At 49.5% G+C, this 20,256-nt stretch overlaps 1 protein-coding gene across 2 annotated transcripts; it reads left to right on the top strand.

Annotated features, from left to right (window-relative positions):
* The first annotated feature begins 1,492 nt into the window (after positions 1-1,492).
* ZNF330 (zinc finger protein 330) lies at positions 1,493-14,260 on the top strand. Of its 2 annotated transcripts, none has more exons than XM_064150370.1 (10): positions 1,493-1,613; positions 2,301-2,431; positions 3,377-3,396; positions 3,506-3,576; positions 4,265-4,344; positions 7,267-7,393; positions 8,259-8,363; positions 9,724-9,770; positions 12,391-12,508; positions 13,549-14,260. In XM_064150370.1, the coding sequence occupies exons 2-10, from the start codon at positions 2,312-2,314 to the stop codon at positions 13,824-13,826; spliced, it is 966 nt and encodes a 321-aa protein (XP_064006440.1). In that variant the 5' UTR covers positions 1,493-1,613; positions 2,301-2,311; the 3' UTR covers positions 13,827-14,260. The 2 variants fall into 2 exon arrangements, with proteins under 2 accessions (XP_064006440.1, XP_064006442.1); XM_064150372.1 differs by lacking the exon at positions 1,493-1,613 and adding an exon at positions 1,636-1,863.
* Positions 14,261-20,256: the final 5,996 nt, after the last annotated feature.

The raw sequence follows: 20,256 nt of genomic DNA, 5'->3' as shown, positions 1-20,256 counted from the left end.
GTTGCTGCTTGCCTGGCAGAAGAGACCAACCCCACCTGGCTACAGCCTCCCTTCAGGGAGCTGCAGACAGCAATGAGCTCTGCCCTGAGCCTCCTCTGCTGCAGGCTGCACACCCCCAGCTCCCTCAGCCTCTCCTCACAGGGCTCTGCTCCAGGCCCCTCACCAGCTTTGGCGCCCTCCTGTGGACACCTTCCAGCACCTCAACATCTCTCTGGAATGGAGGAGCCCAGAACTGGACACAGCACTCAAGGGGTGGCCTGAGCAGTGCTGAGCACAGGGGCACAAGAACCTCCCTTGTCCTGCTGGCCACACTCTTCCTGATCCATTGGCTCTGATGCCCACCTGGGCACACTGCTGGCCCATGTTCAGCTACTCTCTACCAGCACCTTTAAGTTCCTTTCTGTCTGGCTGATTGCTCATCCCAGAGCAATCAGATGTGCTCTCTGCACGCATTTGTCTGCCAGACTCCCAGCAAAAATCAATAGCAAGCAACGCTGGCTTCTGGGATAATCCTTGTCAATAGGTTGGAAAAGAGAATACAAAACAAATCTAACAAGGATTTATGGGACCACAGAAGAGGAACAAAATACCTCCAGAATTATATTATACCAGGAACTGCACAAGACTTTCATCACAGTAAAATCAATTTGCAAGCATCACATTAATAGAATTAATAGAGGGTGGTGGGGGAAATGTAGCTTGAAAACGCTTCAGTGAGCTTCCCCATGAGCCTTATGTGCTGCACACTGACTGTGTAAAATGTCTCTTTCAGTCATATGCCAGAGCCTAAAATCTCTTGGATTGCTGTAGCTATGACAGTAACATATAATGTGAAGTATAACACTGAGATATTGACGCTGCTAACAAAGCAATCAGCTACTCTGCCCCCCCCCCCAAGGCAGTAAATCTGCTATCTGGGAAGGAGCAGTTCCCAAGCAGGGATGATCTGGGCGTTTGCTAACTGAAATGCTGCTACTTGTCAGTATTGTTGACAACAACAGAATGGAATGGTTTTGGTTGCAAGGGATGTCAAAGATCATCCAGCTCCAGCTCCCCTACCATGGGCAGGGACACCTCCTACTAGAACAGGTCGCTCAAGGATGATCCAACCTGGTCCTGAGCACCTCCAGGGAGTTTGTGGAGCACAAGGGGTGGCCTGAGCAGTGCTGAGCACAGGGGCACAAGAACCTCCCTTGTCCTGCTGCCCACACTGTTCCTGAGCCAGCCCAGGATGCCATTGGCTCTGCTGCCCACCTGGGCACTGCTGCCTCCTCTTCAGCTCCTCTCTACCAGCACCTCCAGCTCCCTCTCTGCCTGGCTGCTCTCAGCCACTCTGGCCCAGCCTGTGGCGCTGCTCGGGCTCCTCTGGAAGCGCTGCTGTGGCAGCACTCGTTCCCTGTGCCAGAGAAGGTGCTTTTTGCGATTTAAAGCGCACCGTGCGGCGCAGCGCTCAACGCCGTGCGAGGCAGGACGGAGAGGCGCACACGGCTAAGGCAGACAGCGGCCCGGGCCGACGGAGGCCCCCTCGGAACCTTCCGCCGAGCGGCGCGGGGCCGGCCGGGCAGCGATCCGTGGCGCACCGCTTCCGGCTTCCGCACTGCCGCCGGCGCCAGGTGGGTAACGCCGGGGAGCGGACCGGGGGGGAGGAGGGCCCGGACCCCGCAGCGTCCCGGTGTGAGCAGCGAAGCGCTGCTAGTTCCCCCAGAGATCGGTGTCGGGAAACACGGAGCACGGCGAGCCGGGCTGGAAACGTGGCGACAGGGGCTGGGGGCCTAGGGAGAGTGCAGTGCTGAAATACACCGAAAGCTGGAACGCCGCAGCCGTGCCCCGCCGGCCCAAGTGCGGCTGCAGAGGCGGGAACAGGTCGGGGATGTGCCTGGGGACAGAGTGGCTGAGAGCAGCCAGGCAGAGAGAGACCTGGGGGTGCTGGTAGAGAGGAGCTGAAGAGGAGGCAGCAGTGCCCAGGTGGGCAGCAGAGCCAATGGCATCCTGGGCTGGCTGAGGAAGAGTGTGGCCAGCAGGACAAGGGAGGTTCTTCTGCCCCTGTGCTCAGCACTGCTCAGGCCACACCTTGAGTGCTGTGTCCTAGGCAGTATTTTGATCACATTGGGTGATTCTGTGCTCCACAACCTCCCTGGAGGTGCTGAGGAGCAGGTTGGATGAGGCCCTGAGTGACCTGTTGTAGTGGGATGTGTCCCTGCCTATGGGGTTAGAACTGGATGAGCCTGAGGTCCTTTCCAACCTAAATCACTTTATGATTCTCTAAGTAGTTCCCACACTTAGCTTTGTTTCCCCCCCAGGACAGTGAAAAATGCCCAAGAAGAAGACTGGCGCTCGGAAGAAAGCCGAGAACCGTCGTGAACGTGAGAAGCAGATAAGAGCTTCAAGAGCCAACATAGACTTAGCCAAACATCCCTGCAATGCTTCAATGGTATTTGAAAGTATTTTTTTGTAAAGGAACCTGGGGGTACTGATAGGTAGTAGGCTAAAGAGGAGGCAGCAGTGTGCCCAGGTGGGCAGCAGAGCCAATGGCATCCTGGGCTGGCTCAGGAGCAGTGTGGGCAGCAGGACAAGGGAGGTTCTTCTGCCCCTGTGCTCAGCACTGCTCAGGCCACCCCTTGAGTGCTGTGTCCAGTTCTGGGCTCCTCCATTCAAGAGAGATGTTGAGGTGCTGGAAGGTGCCCAGAGAAGGGCAATGAAGCTGGTGAGGGGCCTGGAGCACAGCCCTGTGAGGAGAGGCTGAGGGGGCTGGGGGTGTGCAGCCTGCAGCAGAGGAGGCTCAGGGTAGAGCTCATTGCTGTCTGCAACTACCTGAAGGGAGCCAGGTGGGGTTGGTCTCTTCTGCCAGGCAAGCAGCAACAGAAGAAGGGGACACAGTCTCAAGTTGTGCCAGGGGAGGTATCAGCTGGCTGTTAGGAGGGAGTTGTTGTCAGAGAGAGTGATTGGCATTGGAATGGGCTGCCCAGGGAGGTGGTGGAGTTGCCATCCCTGGAAGTGTTCAAGCAAACACTGAATGAAGCACTTAGTGCCATGGTCTGGTTGATTGGCTGGGGCTGGGTGCTAGGTTGGATTGGATGATCTTGGAGGTCTTTTCCAACCTGCTTGATTCTATGATTTTCAGTTGTGAAAACCACTGATAATAGATTGTGGTCCCTTCCAACCCCTACCATTCTATGGTTCTGTATTAATGCCACTAGAAGGTTCTTCCTGCCATCCTTCCCTTCCTAAAGTTACATTTGCATCAGAGCTATAATACTTGACTAACAAGTTTGGTTCCTTATCAGAACTTTAACTCAGAGTCCCTATGGAGTCTATAAACGTACTGCATTTTACCTAGAATAAAAATAATCACTGGTGTTGTATTTCTTTTCTTTAGGAATGTGATAAGTGCCAAAGGTAAGTATTTTTCACCTTCCCAACCCAGCAGTTTCATATTGATTGGTTTCCAGCATTTTTACAAAGCCTTTTTTAATGCTTGCCTTTTTTTCCCCCCCTCCATGCTCAGGCGACAGAAGAACAGAGCCTTTTGCTACTTCTGTAACTCTGTTCAGAAACTACCCATTTGTGCACAATGTGGTAAGTAGAAGCAACAAACTGACCCTTGCTGACCTCAGCCCTGTTTGAGGTGTTCAGCTCTCAGCAGTTGGGGTTCCTTTGTCTGAAAGTAGCTTCACCATTTTTGAAGCAGGTTCTTTTAAATCTGTTGTGATCATCCCCCTTGAGAGGAGATCTGCTTGATCATGCACTAATGCATATGTCTGACAATCACCTCCCCCAGAGCTGTGCAGGTCTGGACATGGGCTTGCTTTAGTAACACAGCCCTGTGAGGAGAGGCTAAGGGAGCAGGGGGTGTGCAGCCTGCAGCAGAGGAGGCTCAGGGCAGAGCTCATTGCTGCCTGCAGCTGCCTGAAGGGAGGCTGTAGCCAGGTGGGGTTGGGCTCTGCTGCCAGGCAAGCAGCAACAGAACAAGGGGACACAGTCTCAAGCTGTGCCAGGAGAGGTCTAAGCTGGATGTTAGGAGGAAGTTGTTGGCAGAGAATGATTGGCATTGGAATGGGCTGCCCAGGGAGGTGGTGGAGCTGCTGTGCCTGGAGGTGCTGAAGCAAAGCCTGGATGAGACACTTAGTGCCATGGTCTGGTTGATTGGCCAGGGCTGGGTGCTAGGTTGGACTGGCTGAGCTTGGAGGTCTCTTCCAAGGTGGTTGATTCTGTGATTCATTCTAATGATGTTTGGAGTTTCATATGGTCTTTTGTTTTAAAACAGGGAAAACCAAATGCATGATGAAGTCTTCAGATTGTGTTATAAAACATGCTGGGGTGTACAGTACTGGACTGGCAATGGTGGTATGTATGCAGAACTACAGCCTTTTAGTTTTTGTTCAGTGAGGTTATGCCTTGCAAATTTTTCTGGAAGCAGAAGAAGAGATTTATGTAATGATAGCATAGAATCATAGAATGGTTTAGGTTGGAAGGGACTTCAAAGCTCAGCCAGTTCCAACTCCCTGCCATAGGACACCTCCCACTACAACAGGTTGCTCAAGGACTCATCCAGCCTGGCCTTGTACACCTCCAGGGAGGTTGTGGAGCACAGAATCACTGAATGTGATCTTTGATCACATTGGGTGATTCTGTGCCCCACAACCTCCCTGGGCGACCTGTGCCAGTTTCTCACCACCCTCACTGCAAAGAAACCTTTCCTAACATCTAGGTTCAATCTCCCCTCTGACAGTTTGAACCCTTCAACCCTTGTCCTGTCATTACAAGACCTTGTCAATAGTCCCTTCCTTCTCAGCCTTCCTGTAGGACCCCTTCAGATACTGGAAGGCTACCTCAAAGCCTTCTGTTCTCCAGGCTGAAGAGCCTCAGCTCCTGTAGCCTGTCCTCACAGCAGAGCTGCTGCAGCCCTCTGAGCATCTTGGTGGCCTCCTCTGGACTGGCTCCAACACTTCCATGTCCTTCTTGTGTTGGGGGCTCCAGAACTGCACACAGGACTCCAGGTGGGATCTGAGGAGAGCAGAGCCAAGGGGCAGAATCTCCTCCCTTGCCCTGCTGCCCACACTGCTCTTGCTGCAGCCCAGCACAGGGTTGTGTCTGGGCTGCACTCACACTGCAGGCTCCTGTTGAGCTTCTCATCAGCCCAGACCCCCAGGGCCTTTTCCTCAGGGTTGCTCTCAGCCATTCCCCACCCAGCCTGGAGTTGTGCTTGGGATTGTGCTGACCCAGGTGCAAGATCTTAGACTTGGCTATCAAGTGTAAGGTCCTATCAAGCTGCTCCACAGTTCACTTTGTTTGTTTGTTAGTCACTTCTGCAGGATTACATATCATGAAAAATAACTTGGGTTTGCCTCTTTTCTGTTTTTTTCTTTCACATTTCCTATCTTAAATCTTATGCATGAAAACTCTGTCCTCCTGCCAAAACCTGAGATCCATAAATTCTAACAACATTCTGGCAAAAACACAATTTAAAAAGACCTGGAAAGTGCCAGGAGGTTCTTACAGCTCAGATCACTCATCTGGATTTTAAACCGTGCTGTCTGAGAAAACAAGCACTGCAGCAAGCAAAGATCAAAGAACTCATTAGAAATTAATTAGACTCTAACTTTCACTTTGATTGAACTACAACAGCTATTTGTTAGCCAGCCCTTAATTGTGGCATTTAAGAAGCTTCCTCAGACTGTAGGTAACTGCAGTGTGCACACAAAGCCAGGAATACAAAGGTGAATCCAAATTAATAGTTGCTCAAAATACTGCCTCTGTGTAGAGAGGGAATGAGTTTAGGAGCTTCAGAATGGAAAGGGCAGCTGTGTTACCCAGAAAAGCCACTGACTGGAGGCAGACACAGGATAGAGGTTTACTCCATGCAGCATTAAATCCAGAGGCTGTGACATTATCCTTTCTTTCCAGAAGAGAGTCACTCATTTGTCTGTCTCAGAACAGAACTCCAAAGGCCAAAAGCTATGATGCTCTCAAAGAGCTCTTTTTGTCTTTTATTAATTTTAAATACCATTCCTCCCTAATCACAGAAACATGCAGGCTGGCAAAGCTCCTCAGGATCACCAAGTCCAACCTAGAACCCTACTCTACAACATTCACCTTAAATCATATCCCTAAGCACCACATCCAGACCACCCTTAAATACATCCAGAGTGGGTGACTCCACCACCTGCCTGGGCAGCTCATTCCAGTCCCTGACCACTGTCTCCATAAAAACTTTTTTCCTAATGTCCACTCTTAACCTCTCCAGTCTCATCATGAGGCCATTGCCTCTTGTTCTGTCTCCAATTCCCTGTAAGAGCAGCCCAGCAGCAGCCTCTCCACAATGTCCCTTCAGGTAGCTGTAGTACTGAGGTCTCCCTTCAGCCTCTTCTTCCTCAAACTAACCATCCCCAGCTCCCTCAGTTGCTCCTCATCAGAATTATTCTCTAGGTCCTTCCCCTCTGTTATACTGACAGTCACTACAATACTCAGAAGACAGCAACAAAAGCCTCCCACACTCTACAGAATGATTCTAGACTTTAATGGAGACCAGGAATTGGTTACAAGGCATGGTAAACTGTAGTGCTGTTATTGATATGCTTAGAGACTCTCACCAGCACAGATTTAGTAGCATCCAGGACTTGTGCTAGAGTTTGCAGGAGCTGAATCTGAAAGTGTAAAATCTGGTTTTCCAGTATAAATTGGTTTGTGGTGGTAAGATGAGGGGGAAAAAAGATTGGCAAGAATTCAGCCTGGAGAAGAGGAGGCTTTGAGGAGACCTTATAGCAGCTTTCCAGTATCTGAAGGGGACATACAGGAGGACTGGGGAGGGACTATTTGCAAGGTGTTGTAATGACAGGATAAGGAGAAATAGGTTTAAACTGGAAGAGGGGAGATTAAAACTGGATGTCAGGAAAGGGTTCTTTGCAGTGAAGGTGGTGAGACACTGGCACAGGTTGCCCAGTGAGGTTGTGGGGCACAGAATCACTGAATGTGATCGAATCATTCAGTGATTCTGTGCCCCACAACCTCCCTGAAGGTGTTCAAGGCCAGGTTGGATGCGGTCTTGAGCAACCTGTTGTAGTGGGAGGTGTCCCTGCCTATGATGAGAGGTTGGTACTGGCTGATCTTTGAGGTCCCTTCCAACCTAAACCATTCTATGAATACAGATATGGTTCACACTCTTATGCTTAGCTGAATGAACCCCCTGAAAGAATGGTTACTTGGATACATTCAGGGTTATGGAATAGGCATCTCTAGGCATGACAGGATCTCTCTCTGTAATTGCAGGGTGCAATCTGTGATTTCTGTGAAGCCTGGGTGTGTCATGGGAGGAAGTGTCTGAGCACACATGCCTGTATCTGCCCTCTTGCAGATGCAGAATGCATTGAGTGTGAAAGAGGCGTCTGGGACCATGGTAAGTTCCTCACACCCAAAGATAAGAAAATCCAAACAATACTTTTCACACTGCTCAAGTTATTGTACCTGTATCCTCAACAGAGCACTTCTAATCTCCACTCATCAGTCCCTGCAGCATGTTTCTTCAAAGCAGGGCATTGTCCTCATTTAAAACACACCTTATGCAGTGGGGAATGTAAGTGACCTGCTCAAGACTATACAGCATTCAGCTCATGGGTGACTGTGTAATGGGCAGTACTGACTGTGCTAGCAGCTGAGTGCTCACAAGTAAGCACTGGATCAGGCTGTCAGCACACTTTGCTGTCATTTCCCTTCCACTCACCTGCACTAGTACAGGTATTTGGGTTCCCAGCTGCTTAGCAAATCAAACTGATCCTCATTTGTGGAATCATTTAAGTGTGTATTTCAAGTGTCCCTCAGAGGTGAGGGCTGAGAGGGAAGGAGGCTGGATGACAGACAAGGGGATCTGATTTAAGAAAGATTCTTAATGCCATAGTCAAATTGAAGAAAAGAAGTAGTACTTGCTTTATGTTGTCTTCATGTGTAGGCTAGAAAGTGTTTGTCAGTACAATAATGGATGGCAGTTGAGAACTTGGAAGTACTTCATAGAATGGTTTAGGTTGGAAGGGACCTCAAAGCTCAGCCAGTTCCAACACCCTGCCATAGGCAGAGACACCTCTCACTAGAACAGGTCACTCAAGGCCTCATCCAACCTGGATGGTGACAAACGAGAAGAGGTCTTCAGTCAAAACTGCCTTGCTTTCTTGTAGAGCAGAATTTGATGCCTATGCCCATTGCTAATTATTTTGCCTTGGTAAATCTTTGACCCAATGCTAATTCTTTTGCCTTGGTAAATCTTGTAGGGGGCAGAATATTTGCCTGCTCTTTTTGCCACAACTTCCTCTGTGAAGATGATCAGTTTGAACATCAAGCCAGCTGCCAAGTTCTGGAAGCAGAGACATTTAAATGTAAGTCACTCATAGTCAGCTAAGCAGACTTTCCAGTTGATTCCTCTGTGCTCCATCATGTAAAGGGTTAACCCTCCTGGGGGTGGTCTGAACCTGCCCCCAGGTGTAGTGGTTGGCCTACTTCCACTTCCTGTCTAGGCCCTCTATGAAAACAGAGGAACTTCTTGCTTTTATCTGCCCTCCCTACCCTGCTCCTGCAGCTCCTGTTTAGCCAAGTGGCTACCCCACCACATGGACACCCCCTTCCTGAATCTACCTCCATCCACTGCCATCAATCTGGTTGCAGAGATATTTTTGTATCTCGTTTCCCTTCCCTGTACCTCTTTGTAACTCTCCTACCTTAAATGCCTTTTAGTTAAATGTTTTAGCTTCCAAATGGAAGCAAGACTCTTCCTTGGGTGCTTCACCTCTTTTCCTCTCTACATCTAATTCTTTTCTTTCTAAAGAGGGGGAGAGGGGAAGGCATGCTATTATTGTACTGTTCTCTTAGCTATTTTGAGTCTCTGGAAAGCTTACATCAGACCAATACACATCACTTCTCCCAGATAACTTCTATAAGCACTGTGGGCAGAAACCTCTTTCCTATCTGCTCGCCCTCGATATCCAGTTACCTACACTAGAGCTTTTGTTTCTGAGCTTCCTCCATGCCAGGTGGTCCAGGGCAGTTGTTGCCCTGCCCGCTTCCTGAGGAGTAGCTGTTCACCCAGCTTTGTGTTGCTGCCAGTTCCCCTGTGGTTGCCTTTACCACGCTCCCTCTAGTGGAGCGAAGAAACCCACGGGAAGCTTCAGGCCAAGTTAATTCTGAGCCTCGGCTCTGCTCTTTACAGCTCATGTGCCAGCCACAGCTCTTTCAACATAGATTGTTGCATGAGGTTTTGTGCAATAAAGTATGTTCCCAGAGGACACAATAGAAAATACAGAGTAAAACAGCTGCTCTGGGTTTGGAAGCTTGCAAGCTTTAAGTGCTCTCACATCTCATTTATGAGATGAAGATGTTAAAGGCTGCCATGGCATTGCTTCTAGTGACTGTAAAATGATAGTTCTATTTCTTTGATGTGGTGAGAAGGCAAAGCAAGGTGAGCACAATGCCAAATTGTTTCTGAAACTTCTGCTTTGGAAAGTTTGCAAACTTGAAGAACAGTTATTTCCCCCTCCAATCCTCAGACTTTGTACCTAAGTATTGGTTAGGCCTGAAAACAACTGGTAAAATGAATGGTTTGTGATGCCAAAGCACAGTCGTGTCAGGAGATAAAGAACAAATGCCTCAATTCCATCACCACACACTTTTACAAGGCTTTAAAAGCATCTCAGACCTCCAGTTTCCAAGTACTCAATATTACATGTTGATTTTCTCCTACAGGTGTTTCCTGTAACAGGCTTGGGCAGCATTCGTGCCTGCGCTGTAAGGTAAAGCATAAAACAACTAGCTACAGCTTTAGACTTCTTCTCCTTAGCCTCCAAAGCTGCTATCAGGCCTCATCAAGGCCGTCTTCCAGGGATCAGTTCTGGTCCTTATCAATATCTTTATTGATGATCTGGACCAGGAGATTGAGTCCAGCATCAGTAAGTTGGCAGATGATACCAAGCTAGGAGCAGCTGTGAAGCTGTTGGAGGGTAGGAGAGCCCTGCAGAGGGACTTGGCCAGGCTGGATGGGTGGGCAGAGGCCAAGGGGATGAGATTGGACAAGGCCAAGTGCAGGGTTCTACACTTTGGCCACAACAACCCCAAGCAGCACTACAGGCTGGGGGACAGAGTGGCTGAGAGCAGCCAGGCAGAGAGGTACCTGGGAGTGCTGGTAGAGAGGAGCTGAAGATGAGGCAGCAGTGTGCCCAGGTGGGCAGCAGAGCCAATGGCATCCTGGGCTGGATCAGAAGCAGTGTGGCCAGCAGGACAAGGGAGGTTCTTGTGCCCCTGTGCTCAGCACTGCTCAGGCCACCCCTTGAGTGCTGTGTCCAGTTCTGGGCTCCTCAAGTCAAGAGAGATGTTGAGGTGCTGGAAGGTGTCCACAGGAGGGCGCCAAAGATGGTGAGGGGCCTGGAGCAGAGCCCTGTGAGGAGAGGCTGAGGGAGCTGGGGGTGTGCAGCCTGCAGCAGAGGAGGCTCAGGGCAGAGCTCATTGCTGTCTACAACTACCTGAAAGGAGGCTGTAGCCAGGTGGGGTTGGTCTCTTCTGCCAGGTAACCAGCAACAGAAGAAGGGGACAGAGTCTGAAGCTGTGGCAGGGGAGGTCTATGCTGGATGTTAGGAGGAAGTTGTTGTCAGAGAGAGTGATTGGCATTGGAATGGGCTGCCCAGGGAGGTGGTGGAGTTGCCATGCCTGGAGGTGTTTGAGGAAACACAATGGAGCATCTAGTGCCATGGTCTGGTTGCTTGGGCAGGGCTGGGTGCTAGGTTGGACTGGATGAGCTTGGAGGTCTCTTCCAACCTGCTTGATTCTTTGATTTCTTAACAATGGAGAGAACAGTTTGTACTTCTATATGAGTTTCTGAAGCTTGGAAGTGGACTTGTTTGGGACAGAAGGACTTTTACCTGTGCTTGCCTAATAATCACAAGCTAGTGCTGTGCATCCTTAGGGCAGGGAAGGTGCTCTTCACTTTGCCCAGCTCTGTGTTTAAACTGGGGCTGTACCACATTTGGGCCTTTTCAATCAGAAGAAAACCACCAAAGCTTGGTGTTGACCAGAACTAAGGCTTTGGATTATGTTTTGATCCAGTGTAGAATTAAGCCCATGTAAAAAAGTTGTTTTCTTTTTAAACAGTCAATTCCTAATCTGTCCAGAAACCACTGCAGCCTGGATCCAACAGAAATAATCTCCACAGCTGCTTTGCTTTAACTCATGGAGAGGCAAATTTGCTGACATCAGGTTTTTGTTTGGAGGCACAAAACTTTGTTTTTACACAAAAATTTCCACTTGCTTCCTCAGCAGCATTGCCCAGATGTATCCAGGTGTTGGTTCATTGCCTTCTCCTGGCCTTCTTACCCTCCATATGTTTCCCTGCAGTCTGCCTTGGCATGGATTGCATACTGCAGCGTGTTCCTTTCTCCAGCTATCTTCCCTGGCACCCTGGTGCTCAACACATGCAATTTCTATCTCTGATTCTTGCCTTCAGCTCACTGCACAGTTTCATTCTGGTGCACATTTCTGACTGTGTTTTATTTGAGCTTGTTACCATGACCCAAAGTTTGCCAGGCTCCTTGTGGGCCGTTCCATAATCCAGTCCTGGAGCATGTTCCTTTCTCTACTGGTTTATCAGCACTTCTCTCCAGCCTCTTTGCTGGGAAGCCACAAAACCACGTTGAGCACAAGTGGTTGCCTTATGCACAGACTCCAGTTCCACTGAGACAGAGCTCATTAAATGTTAATCCCAACCAGTAAACTCTGCTGCTGCTAGACACTTTTTTATAGAATCATGGAATGGTTTAGGTTGGAAGGGACCTCAAAGCTCAGCCACTTCCAACCCCCTGCCATAGGCAGGGACACCTCCCACTAGAACAAGCTGCTCAAGGACTCATCCAGCCTGGCCTTGAACACCTCCAGGGAGGTTGTGGAGCACAGAAACACCCAATGTGATGTTTGATCACATTGGGTGCTTCTGTGCTCCACAATCTCCCTGGAGAACCTGTGCCAGTGTCTCACCACCCTCACTCTAAAGAACCCTTTCCTAACATCCAGTTTCAATCTCCCCTCTGCCAGTTTAAATACCATTAACCCTTGTCCTGTCATTACAAGACCTTGTCAGTGGTCCCTCCCCAGCCTTCCTGTAGCCCCCTTCAGATACTGGAAGACCACTATAAGGTCTCCTCAAAGCCTTCTCTTCTCCAGCCTGCAGAGCCCCAACTCTTGTAGCCTGTCCTCATAGCAGAGCTGCTGCAGCCCTCTCAGCATCTTGGTGGCCTCCCCTGGACTGGCTCAAACAGTTCCATGTCCTTCTTGTGTTGAGGGCTCCAGAACTGCACACAGGACTCCAGGGTTTTGTTGTTCTGTGATTAGAACCTTCAGCCTCTGTATTCTCCTTTCATCCCACAGGCCTGTTTTTGTGACGACCATGTGCGGAGTAAGGTTTTCAAGCAGGAGAAAGGAAAAGAACCTCCCTGCCCTAAATGTGGCCATGAAACTCAGCAGACAAAGGATCTGAGCATGTCAAGTAAGCCTGCCTCTCTAGCTAAAAACCAGCGCAAGGTACCACTGGTGACTGCTCTTCTGCATGGGAGCACTGAGCAAAGTCTGATTGCTTTTGCTTTAGTAAAGCTTTGCTTTGCTGCAGTTATTTTGGGGAAAAGTTTCATGTTTCTCTGTTGTAGAATTGAGCAACCTCTTAACCAGCAAGGAAAGAATTCCTGTGTAGTCAAAGGTTGTTTAGTTTGGGATTTTAGTTATGGAAAATATGCTTAAGCCTTTATTTCATCTACAAGGGGCTGGCTAATGAATTTCAGAGGGTGAATTGATGATACACAGCCTACCTCAGCCACTCCTGCATAAATCATAGTGTGTGTTGTGTCTGCAAATATCCAGGTACAGCTTTTTCTGGCTAAAGTACCAAAGGTTTATCCTAACTCCTGCTCCGGGGGCAGACTTGGCTGCTTGGGGCAGACAGTGCAGCAGAAAAGTTGTGTCAGAGCAAGGCTTATACCTGAGAACATCATGTTTAGGTCAGAGGCTGTCTTAATGCTGTACACACTTGGTTCAGCAGTGGAAAAGGATGGCAAAGAGATAGAATGGTTTGGGTTGGAAGGGACCTCAGAGATCAAAAGGATGGAAAAGAGATAGAATGGTTTAGGTTAGAAGGGACCTCAAAGATCATCCAGTTCTAACCCTCCACTGTGGGCATGGACACCTCCCACTAGAACAGGTTGCTCAAAGCCTCATTCAAACTTGGCCTTGAACACCTCCCTGGGCAACCTGTGCCAGTTGTCTCAGCACCCTCACTGTAAAGAATTTCTTCCTACCACCCAGTTTCCATCTCCCCTCTGCCAGTTTAAACCCATTACCCCTTGCCCTGTTATTACAAGACCTTGTCAATAGGCCCTCCCAGCTTTCCTGTAGCCCCCTTCAGGTACTGAAAGGTGACTCCAAGGTCTCCTCAAAGCCTTCTCTTCTCCAGGCTGCATTGCCTGAAGAGATGCCAGCTGCTCTGCTCTGGTTGCTGGTGAGGGTGGGGACATGATGATTTCTCTCTGCCTGCAGCACGTTCCTTGAAGTTTGGCCGACAGACTGGAGGTGAAGATGGAGATGGAGCTTCTGGTTACGATGCCTACTGGAAGAGTCTCTCCTCCAGCAAGGCTGCAGATGCAGGCGACCGCGAGGAGGAGTGTGACGAGTACGAAGCCGAGGATGACGACGAAGACGACAATGATGAAGGAGGAAAGGATTCTGACCCTGAGACCACAGATGTATTCAGCAATTTGAATTTAGGAAGGACCTATGCTAGTGGATACGCACACTATGAGGAGGCAGAAGATTAAGTGTAGGATGCTGGCAAGCTAGAAACGCTTGGAAGGAGCCAGGCAGTGCTGCACTTGAGTTGTGTACATGCCAGTAGGATAGGTCTGTCAGGTACTTACATATCAGAGTTAGAGAACAAAGAGTATGGGACTTCTGCAGTAACTTCAAGGACATTTCCATTGTTGGCATAAACCAGGATTGGGTTTGGGCCTGGAGCAGGGAGGGAACATCTTTATTCCTCTAACAGAAACGGTTTTGTCCTTGAGTTACTGATTATAATGGATCAATGCTGTTTTCTCCTATCAATACAGGAACACAGGAGATCTGTACAACGACTTTCCATTTGCTCAATAGAAATTAAGTTATTTTTGTTAACTGAGCTCATAATGTAGTGGTGGGTTGGTGACTGTATTTGGTTTTTGATTTGCCCAATAAAGTCAGCTGAATTCTCTAATGAATTGTCAGAAATGCTGATCTCCCTTGAAGGCTTGGAAAGCAACTTGCATCAGAGTATAAACTGACACTAAAGTAACTTCTTTTATGCAGGTAAGGCAGATCAAAGTAGTTGTCCATGTAGGATCATAGAATCAGTCAGGGTTGGAATGGACCACAAGGATTAGCCAGTTCCAACCCCCCTGCCATGGCCAGGGACACCCTACCCTAGAGCAGGCTGCCCACGGCCTCATCCAACCTGTCCTTAAACACCTCCAGGGTTGCCCAGGGCCTCAACCACCTCCCTGGGCAACCCATTCCAGCCTCTCACCACTCTCATGCTCAACAACTTCCTCCTCATGTCCAGGCTGAATCTCCCCACCTCCAGCTTTGCTCCATCCCCCCATGCCATGTGGGGTTGGGCTCTTCTGCCAGGCAAGCAGCAACGGAACAAGGGGATAGAGTCTAAAGCTGTGGCAGGGGAGGCCTAGGCTGGATGTTGTTAGGAAGCTGTTGTCAGAGAGAGTGATTGGCATTGGAATGGGCTGCCCAGGGAGGTGGTGGAGTCGCTGTGCCTGGAGATGTTGAAGCAAAGCCTGGCTGGGGCACCTAGTGCCATGGTCTGGTTGATTGGTCAGGGCTGGGTGCTAGATCTTGGAGGTCTCTTGCAACCTGCTTGATTCTAAGATTCTATATGAACTGCTAAGTTGATAAAACAGAGTAGGGGTTAAAATACTGGATTCAGATACTGTTCCGTGCAAATGTGCTGGTGCAAGACCAGTGATCAGCACATCTCAGCTGAGAAGGAGACACTTGCAGAAGTGTTTGTGGTGATTCTCATTTGAAAGTCAACATCTTAATTACCAGCCTACACATCTAAGTGAGAGTATTTAGTCTCTTGTAGGGCAGTGTTGAGAGGGTGGCAGATTTAACAGCAGACAGGTCAAGATACAAGAGCAGCCACCTGAAGTGTTGCTCCAGCTTTCTAAATGCCATGCTTAAACACCAGAAAGCTGTTCCTTGTTATCTGTCAAATATCTGAGCTGATTATGGAATTAACTACTTTTGTGGTGCCTTCTCTACTGTTTTGTAACAGCTAAAGGTCAGATGTTGGCAGTGTGTGCCCTACTGAGAATAATTGTTAATGTTAGGGTGGCCAAATGAGCATTTCTTATCAAAATAAGATTGAGGAGCCTGGCCTTGATCCTTCCCTCCCACATACCTCTGATAACAAATGCATGAAAAATGAGACCTGGAAGTTATCCAAAGCAGAAAAACTGACAAAAAACACAGCCTGGATGTGGCAGCTGAGAGAAAACGTACAAGAAAGAGGATCATGACCTGATCAGTGCATGTCAAGAGCTTGCCTTCAGAACTGGAAGCTCATTAATAAACTGAGAACCAAACTCCCTTCAAAATTGAAACTCTAGAGTCATCCAGTCTCATGTGCTAGCAAAGACCTGCTCATCTTCAGAGAATCACAGAATCAAGCAGGTTGGAAAAGACCTCCAAGCTCATCCAGTCCAACCTAGCACCCAGCCCTGACCAATCAACCAGACCATGACACTAAGTGCCCCAGCCAGGCTTTGCTTCAACACCTCCAGGCACAGCGACTCCACCACCTCCCTGGGCAGCCCATTCCAATGCCAATCACTCTCTCTGACAACAACTTCCTCCTAACATCCAGCCTGGACCTCCCCTGACACAGCTTGAGGCTGTGTCCCCTTCTTCTGTTGCTGCTTGCCTGGCAGAAGAGCCCAACCCCACCTGTCTACAGCCTCCCTTCAGGGAGTTGCAGACAGCAATGAGCTCTGCCCTGAGCCTCCTCTGCTGCAGGCTGCACACCCCCAGCTCCCTTAGCCTCTTCTCACAGGGCTGTGCTCTAGGCCTCTCCCCAGCCTTGCTGCCCTTCTCTGGACACCTTCCAGCACCTCAACATCTCTCTTGAATTGAGGGGCCCAGAACTGGACACAGCACTCAAGGGGTGGCCTGAGCAGTGCTGAGCACAGGGACACAAGAACCTCCCTTGTCCTGCTGGCCACACTCTTCCTCAGCCAGCCCAGGATGCCATTGGCTCTGCTGCCCACCTGGGCTCTGCTGCCTCATCTTCATCTCCTCTCTACCAGCACCCCCAGCTCCCTCTCTGCCTGGCTGCTCTCAGCCACTCTGTCCCCAGCCTGTAGTGTTGCTTGGAGTTGTTGTGACCAAAGTGCAGAACCCTGCACTTGGCCTTGTTCAGTCTATCCCCTTGGCCTTTGCCCACCCATCCAGCCTGGCCAGGTCCCTCTGCAGGGCTCTCCTTACCCTCCAACAGATCCACAGCTGCTCCTAGCTTCTGTACCTGATTAATGTCCTGATTTGTCTTTTGTACATCCAAACCCAAAGTGAGGGCAGTAGGGTGCCTGCCAGTTCAGCAGTGATTTCTCATTTGTGAAGTTGGCATCAGTGACAGAATTTCAGCTCAACTTCCTGTGGTCAAAACACTTCTGTAGTTGAGTCCTACTGTGGCTGGTCAATCCCAGCAAAGATGCCAGGCTTTTATCTTGGCTGATGTTCCAAACCATTATGCAGCAGGGCCAAGTCTGACTGTACACTTCTCTGCATACCTGTAAACTTCTAGGTGCTGGTTTGTCATTTATTAACATTATTACTTAATTACCCAAAACTCCCCTTTAAGGTTGTTGGCTCCTGGATGAGGCTTTTCCCACGTGAAATCTGCTGCTGTCACTGACCTGTGCCAAAGGCTGCTGATGTAAGAGAATTAATCATCATAATCAGAGGAAAGAATTATTCATTCTCTCATTGAAATGTCCTTGCAAGATCAATCCTGCAGAGCTAATGCTTGTCTCTATGATGCTGTCATAAGCGAAGGTCACAGCACTGCCTGCAACAGATGCTCAGGATACCTACTATCATTTAACAAGGTCACCACTCAATGAACAGAGGCATTTATTTGCTTGTGGCTTGTACTGCTGTGGAAGGCATTGAAACTGCCTGTGCCATGAACTTGGCTGGAAACAGGGCCAGGTATGAGACCTGCACTGGCTGGCTGAGGGCTCAAAGCAAGCAAGTTTAAGCTGCTTTGAAGTAATCCGATGGATTCAGGCTAGGACAGACAAACATGACCTTGTTTTCTACTAATAAACTCCTGCATTTTTGACAGGACAGGCAGGATACAGTGATCCAAGTTGCACTTTCTCATCCTCACTGCTTGTGCAGTGAAGTTAGAAGCATGTGGTCTGTTTAGGATGGGTCCCCAAAGCTTGCTTTCAAAGGGTGCATCGCTTTGGTTAGGGTAAACGGCAGGAACAGGATGCAGCAGGCTGAGCACCTACCCCGGCTGTACTCCAAACCTGGTCTGGGACAAACTGCCCATCTCAGCAGCTCCACTTTGCTTTGCTTTTCATCTACCTTGAAGTGTCTTGGAGAAATGTTAGTGGTGCACTGACAGGGCAATCTGCCATCTCCACATCCAAAATACAAAGAGTGCTCCATTTACTACTACTTCTGAACTGAGCAGCTGATTTAGCTGTTGCCAGATCTGAAGGTGAGGATGCTGTGGTACTGATGATGCATGTTTTACACTCTCAGTATCTCTGGCTAAACCAGGCACTGCTGCAACCCACCAAGTAAGTCTGCAACCCATCAGTAAGTCTGCAGATGACAGCAAGCTAGGAGCAGGTGTGGATCTGTTGGAGGGTAGGAGAGCCCTCCCGAGGGACCTGGTGTGATGGTTTGGGGCTGGATGGGTGGGCAGAGGCCAATGGGATGACATTTAAACATTTAAAGCTTGAGTAGCATTTGAATCAAAATTGCAGGAATATTTCTTGTGCCTGCAGACCCTAAGAAATGAGATCTATGGCTACCTCTGCAAGCTCTTTCCTGGCATTACTTTGTTATGCTGACAGCAAGAGAATCATAGAATCAGTCAGGGTTGGAAGGCACCACAAGGATCAACTAATTCCAACCCCCCTGCCATGGGCAAGGACACTCTACCCTAGATCAGGCTGCACACAGCCTCAGCCAGCCTGACCTGAAAGACCTCCAGGGATGAGGCCTCAACCACCTCCCTGGGCAACCCATTCCAGCCTCTCTCCACTCTCATGCTCAACAACTTCCTCCTCACGTCCACTCTGACTCTCCTCACCTCCAGCTTTGCTCCATTCCCCCCAGTCCTGGCACTCCCTGACAGCCTAAAAAGTCCCTCCCCAGCTTTTTTGCAGCCCCCTTCAGATACTGGAAGGCCACAAGAAGGTCATCTGGTAGCCTCCTCTGCTCCAGCCTGCACAGCCCCAACTCTTTCAGTCTGTCCTCACAGCAGAGCTGTTGCAGCCCTCTGAGCATCCTCATGGCCCTTTTCCGGACACATTTAATCATCTCCACAACCCTCTTGTAATAGGGGCTCCAGAACTGGATGCAGTACTCCAGGTGGGGTCTCAGCAGAGCTGAGGAGGAGAATCACCTCCCTTGACCTGCTGGCCACACTCATGCATTCATAACTCATGAATTCATTGGGTGCTTAGGTGGATTTAATGCATTTTCATTTATACTCAGGGGTGAATTAGCACCTGTGCCTGGGAGTCTTATGGTCAGTCCTGGTGCAGGGTTGCTGATTTTGTTTCCAGCAAATTGCTGGGGAGATCACTGTAAGGTACCAAACAGTTTCAATTACCAGTTGTTGAGGCAGAGCTAGAGAACAAGCTTCTGAAGGGCTTAAAGCTCTGTTTGTTCAGGCAGAAAGCATCTTAGTGTGTCTTACAAGACACTGCATGCATCTCTCCAGGTCCTGATTCTAATTCCAGAGGAAGCAATGGCAAAGCTCCCATTTATCCAAGTGGGTGAAATTTAATCTTTAGTATCTGCAGTTAATCTTAAAACGTCAAAGAGATGTTATGGAACAAAACATGAGGGCAAGCTGAGGTGAGAAAGATGGAACAGAGCTGAACATGAGGTTAATGTGCTGCCATTAGCATAAATATACTGGTTCTGAATTTCAGCAGTTCTGCTGCAAAGTGCTTTTCAAGAGTGGAAGAGGAAGGTGGTTAAAGCAGGCAGACAGAAGAGTCCACAGAACACATTCAACAAGGTGTGGAAATTTGACTACTCGTCTCCTGAAAGTCTGCACACAGCCAGGGTTAGAAGGGACCACAAGGATCATCCAGTTCCAACCCCCCTGCCATGGGCAGGGACACCCTACCCTAGATCAGGCTGTCTAGAGCCTCATCCAGCCTGGCCTTAAACACCTCCAGGGATGGGACTTCCACCACTATCCTGGACAATGTGTTCCAGGGTCTCACCACCCTCATGCTGGGGACAGAGTGGCTGAGAGCAGACAGGCAGAAAGGGAGCTGGGGATGCTGGTAGAGAGTAGCTGAAGATGAGGCAGCAGTGTGCCCAGATGGCCAAGAGAGCCAATTGTGGCCAGCAGGACAAGGGATGTTCTTCTGCCCCTGTGCTCAGCACTGCTCAGGCCACCCCTTGAGTGCTGTGTCCTGTTCTGGGCTCCTCAAGTCAAGAGAGATGTTGAGGTGCTGGAAGGTGTCCAGAGAAGGGCAGCAAGGCCGGGAGGGGCCTGGAGCACAGCCCTGTGAGGAGAGGCTTGAGGGAGCTGGGGGTGTGCAGCCTGCAGCAGAGGAGGCTCAGGGCAGAGCTCATTGCTGTCTGCAGCTACCTGAAGGGAGGCTGTAGCCAGGTGGGGTTGGGCTCTTGTGCCAGGCAAGCAGCAACAGAAGGAGGGGACAGAGTCTGAAGTTGTGTCAGGGAAGGTCTCAGCTGGATGTTAGGAGGAAGTTGTTGTCAGAGAGAGTGATTGGCATTGGAATGGGCTGCCCAGGGAGGTGGTGGAGTCTCTGTGCCTGGAGGTGTTGAAGCCAAACCTGGCTGAGGCACTTAGTGCCATGGCCTGGTTGCTTGGACAGGACTGGGCACTAGGTTGGACTGGATGACCTTGGAGATCTCTTCCAACCTGCTTGATTCTACAACACTGATTTCTAACAGTGAAGCAGCTGAAGCATTTGC

Source organism: Pogoniulus pusillus, chromosome 10, assembly GCF_015220805.1.
Source record: "Pogoniulus pusillus isolate bPogPus1 chromosome 10, bPogPus1.pri, whole genome shotgun sequence".
NCBI classification, from domain to species: Eukaryota; Metazoa; Chordata; class Aves; order Piciformes; family Lybiidae; genus Pogoniulus; species Pogoniulus pusillus.
The sequence above is the reverse complement of the archived record's forward strand: the minus strand, read 5'-3'. Positions and strand labels throughout refer to the sequence as shown.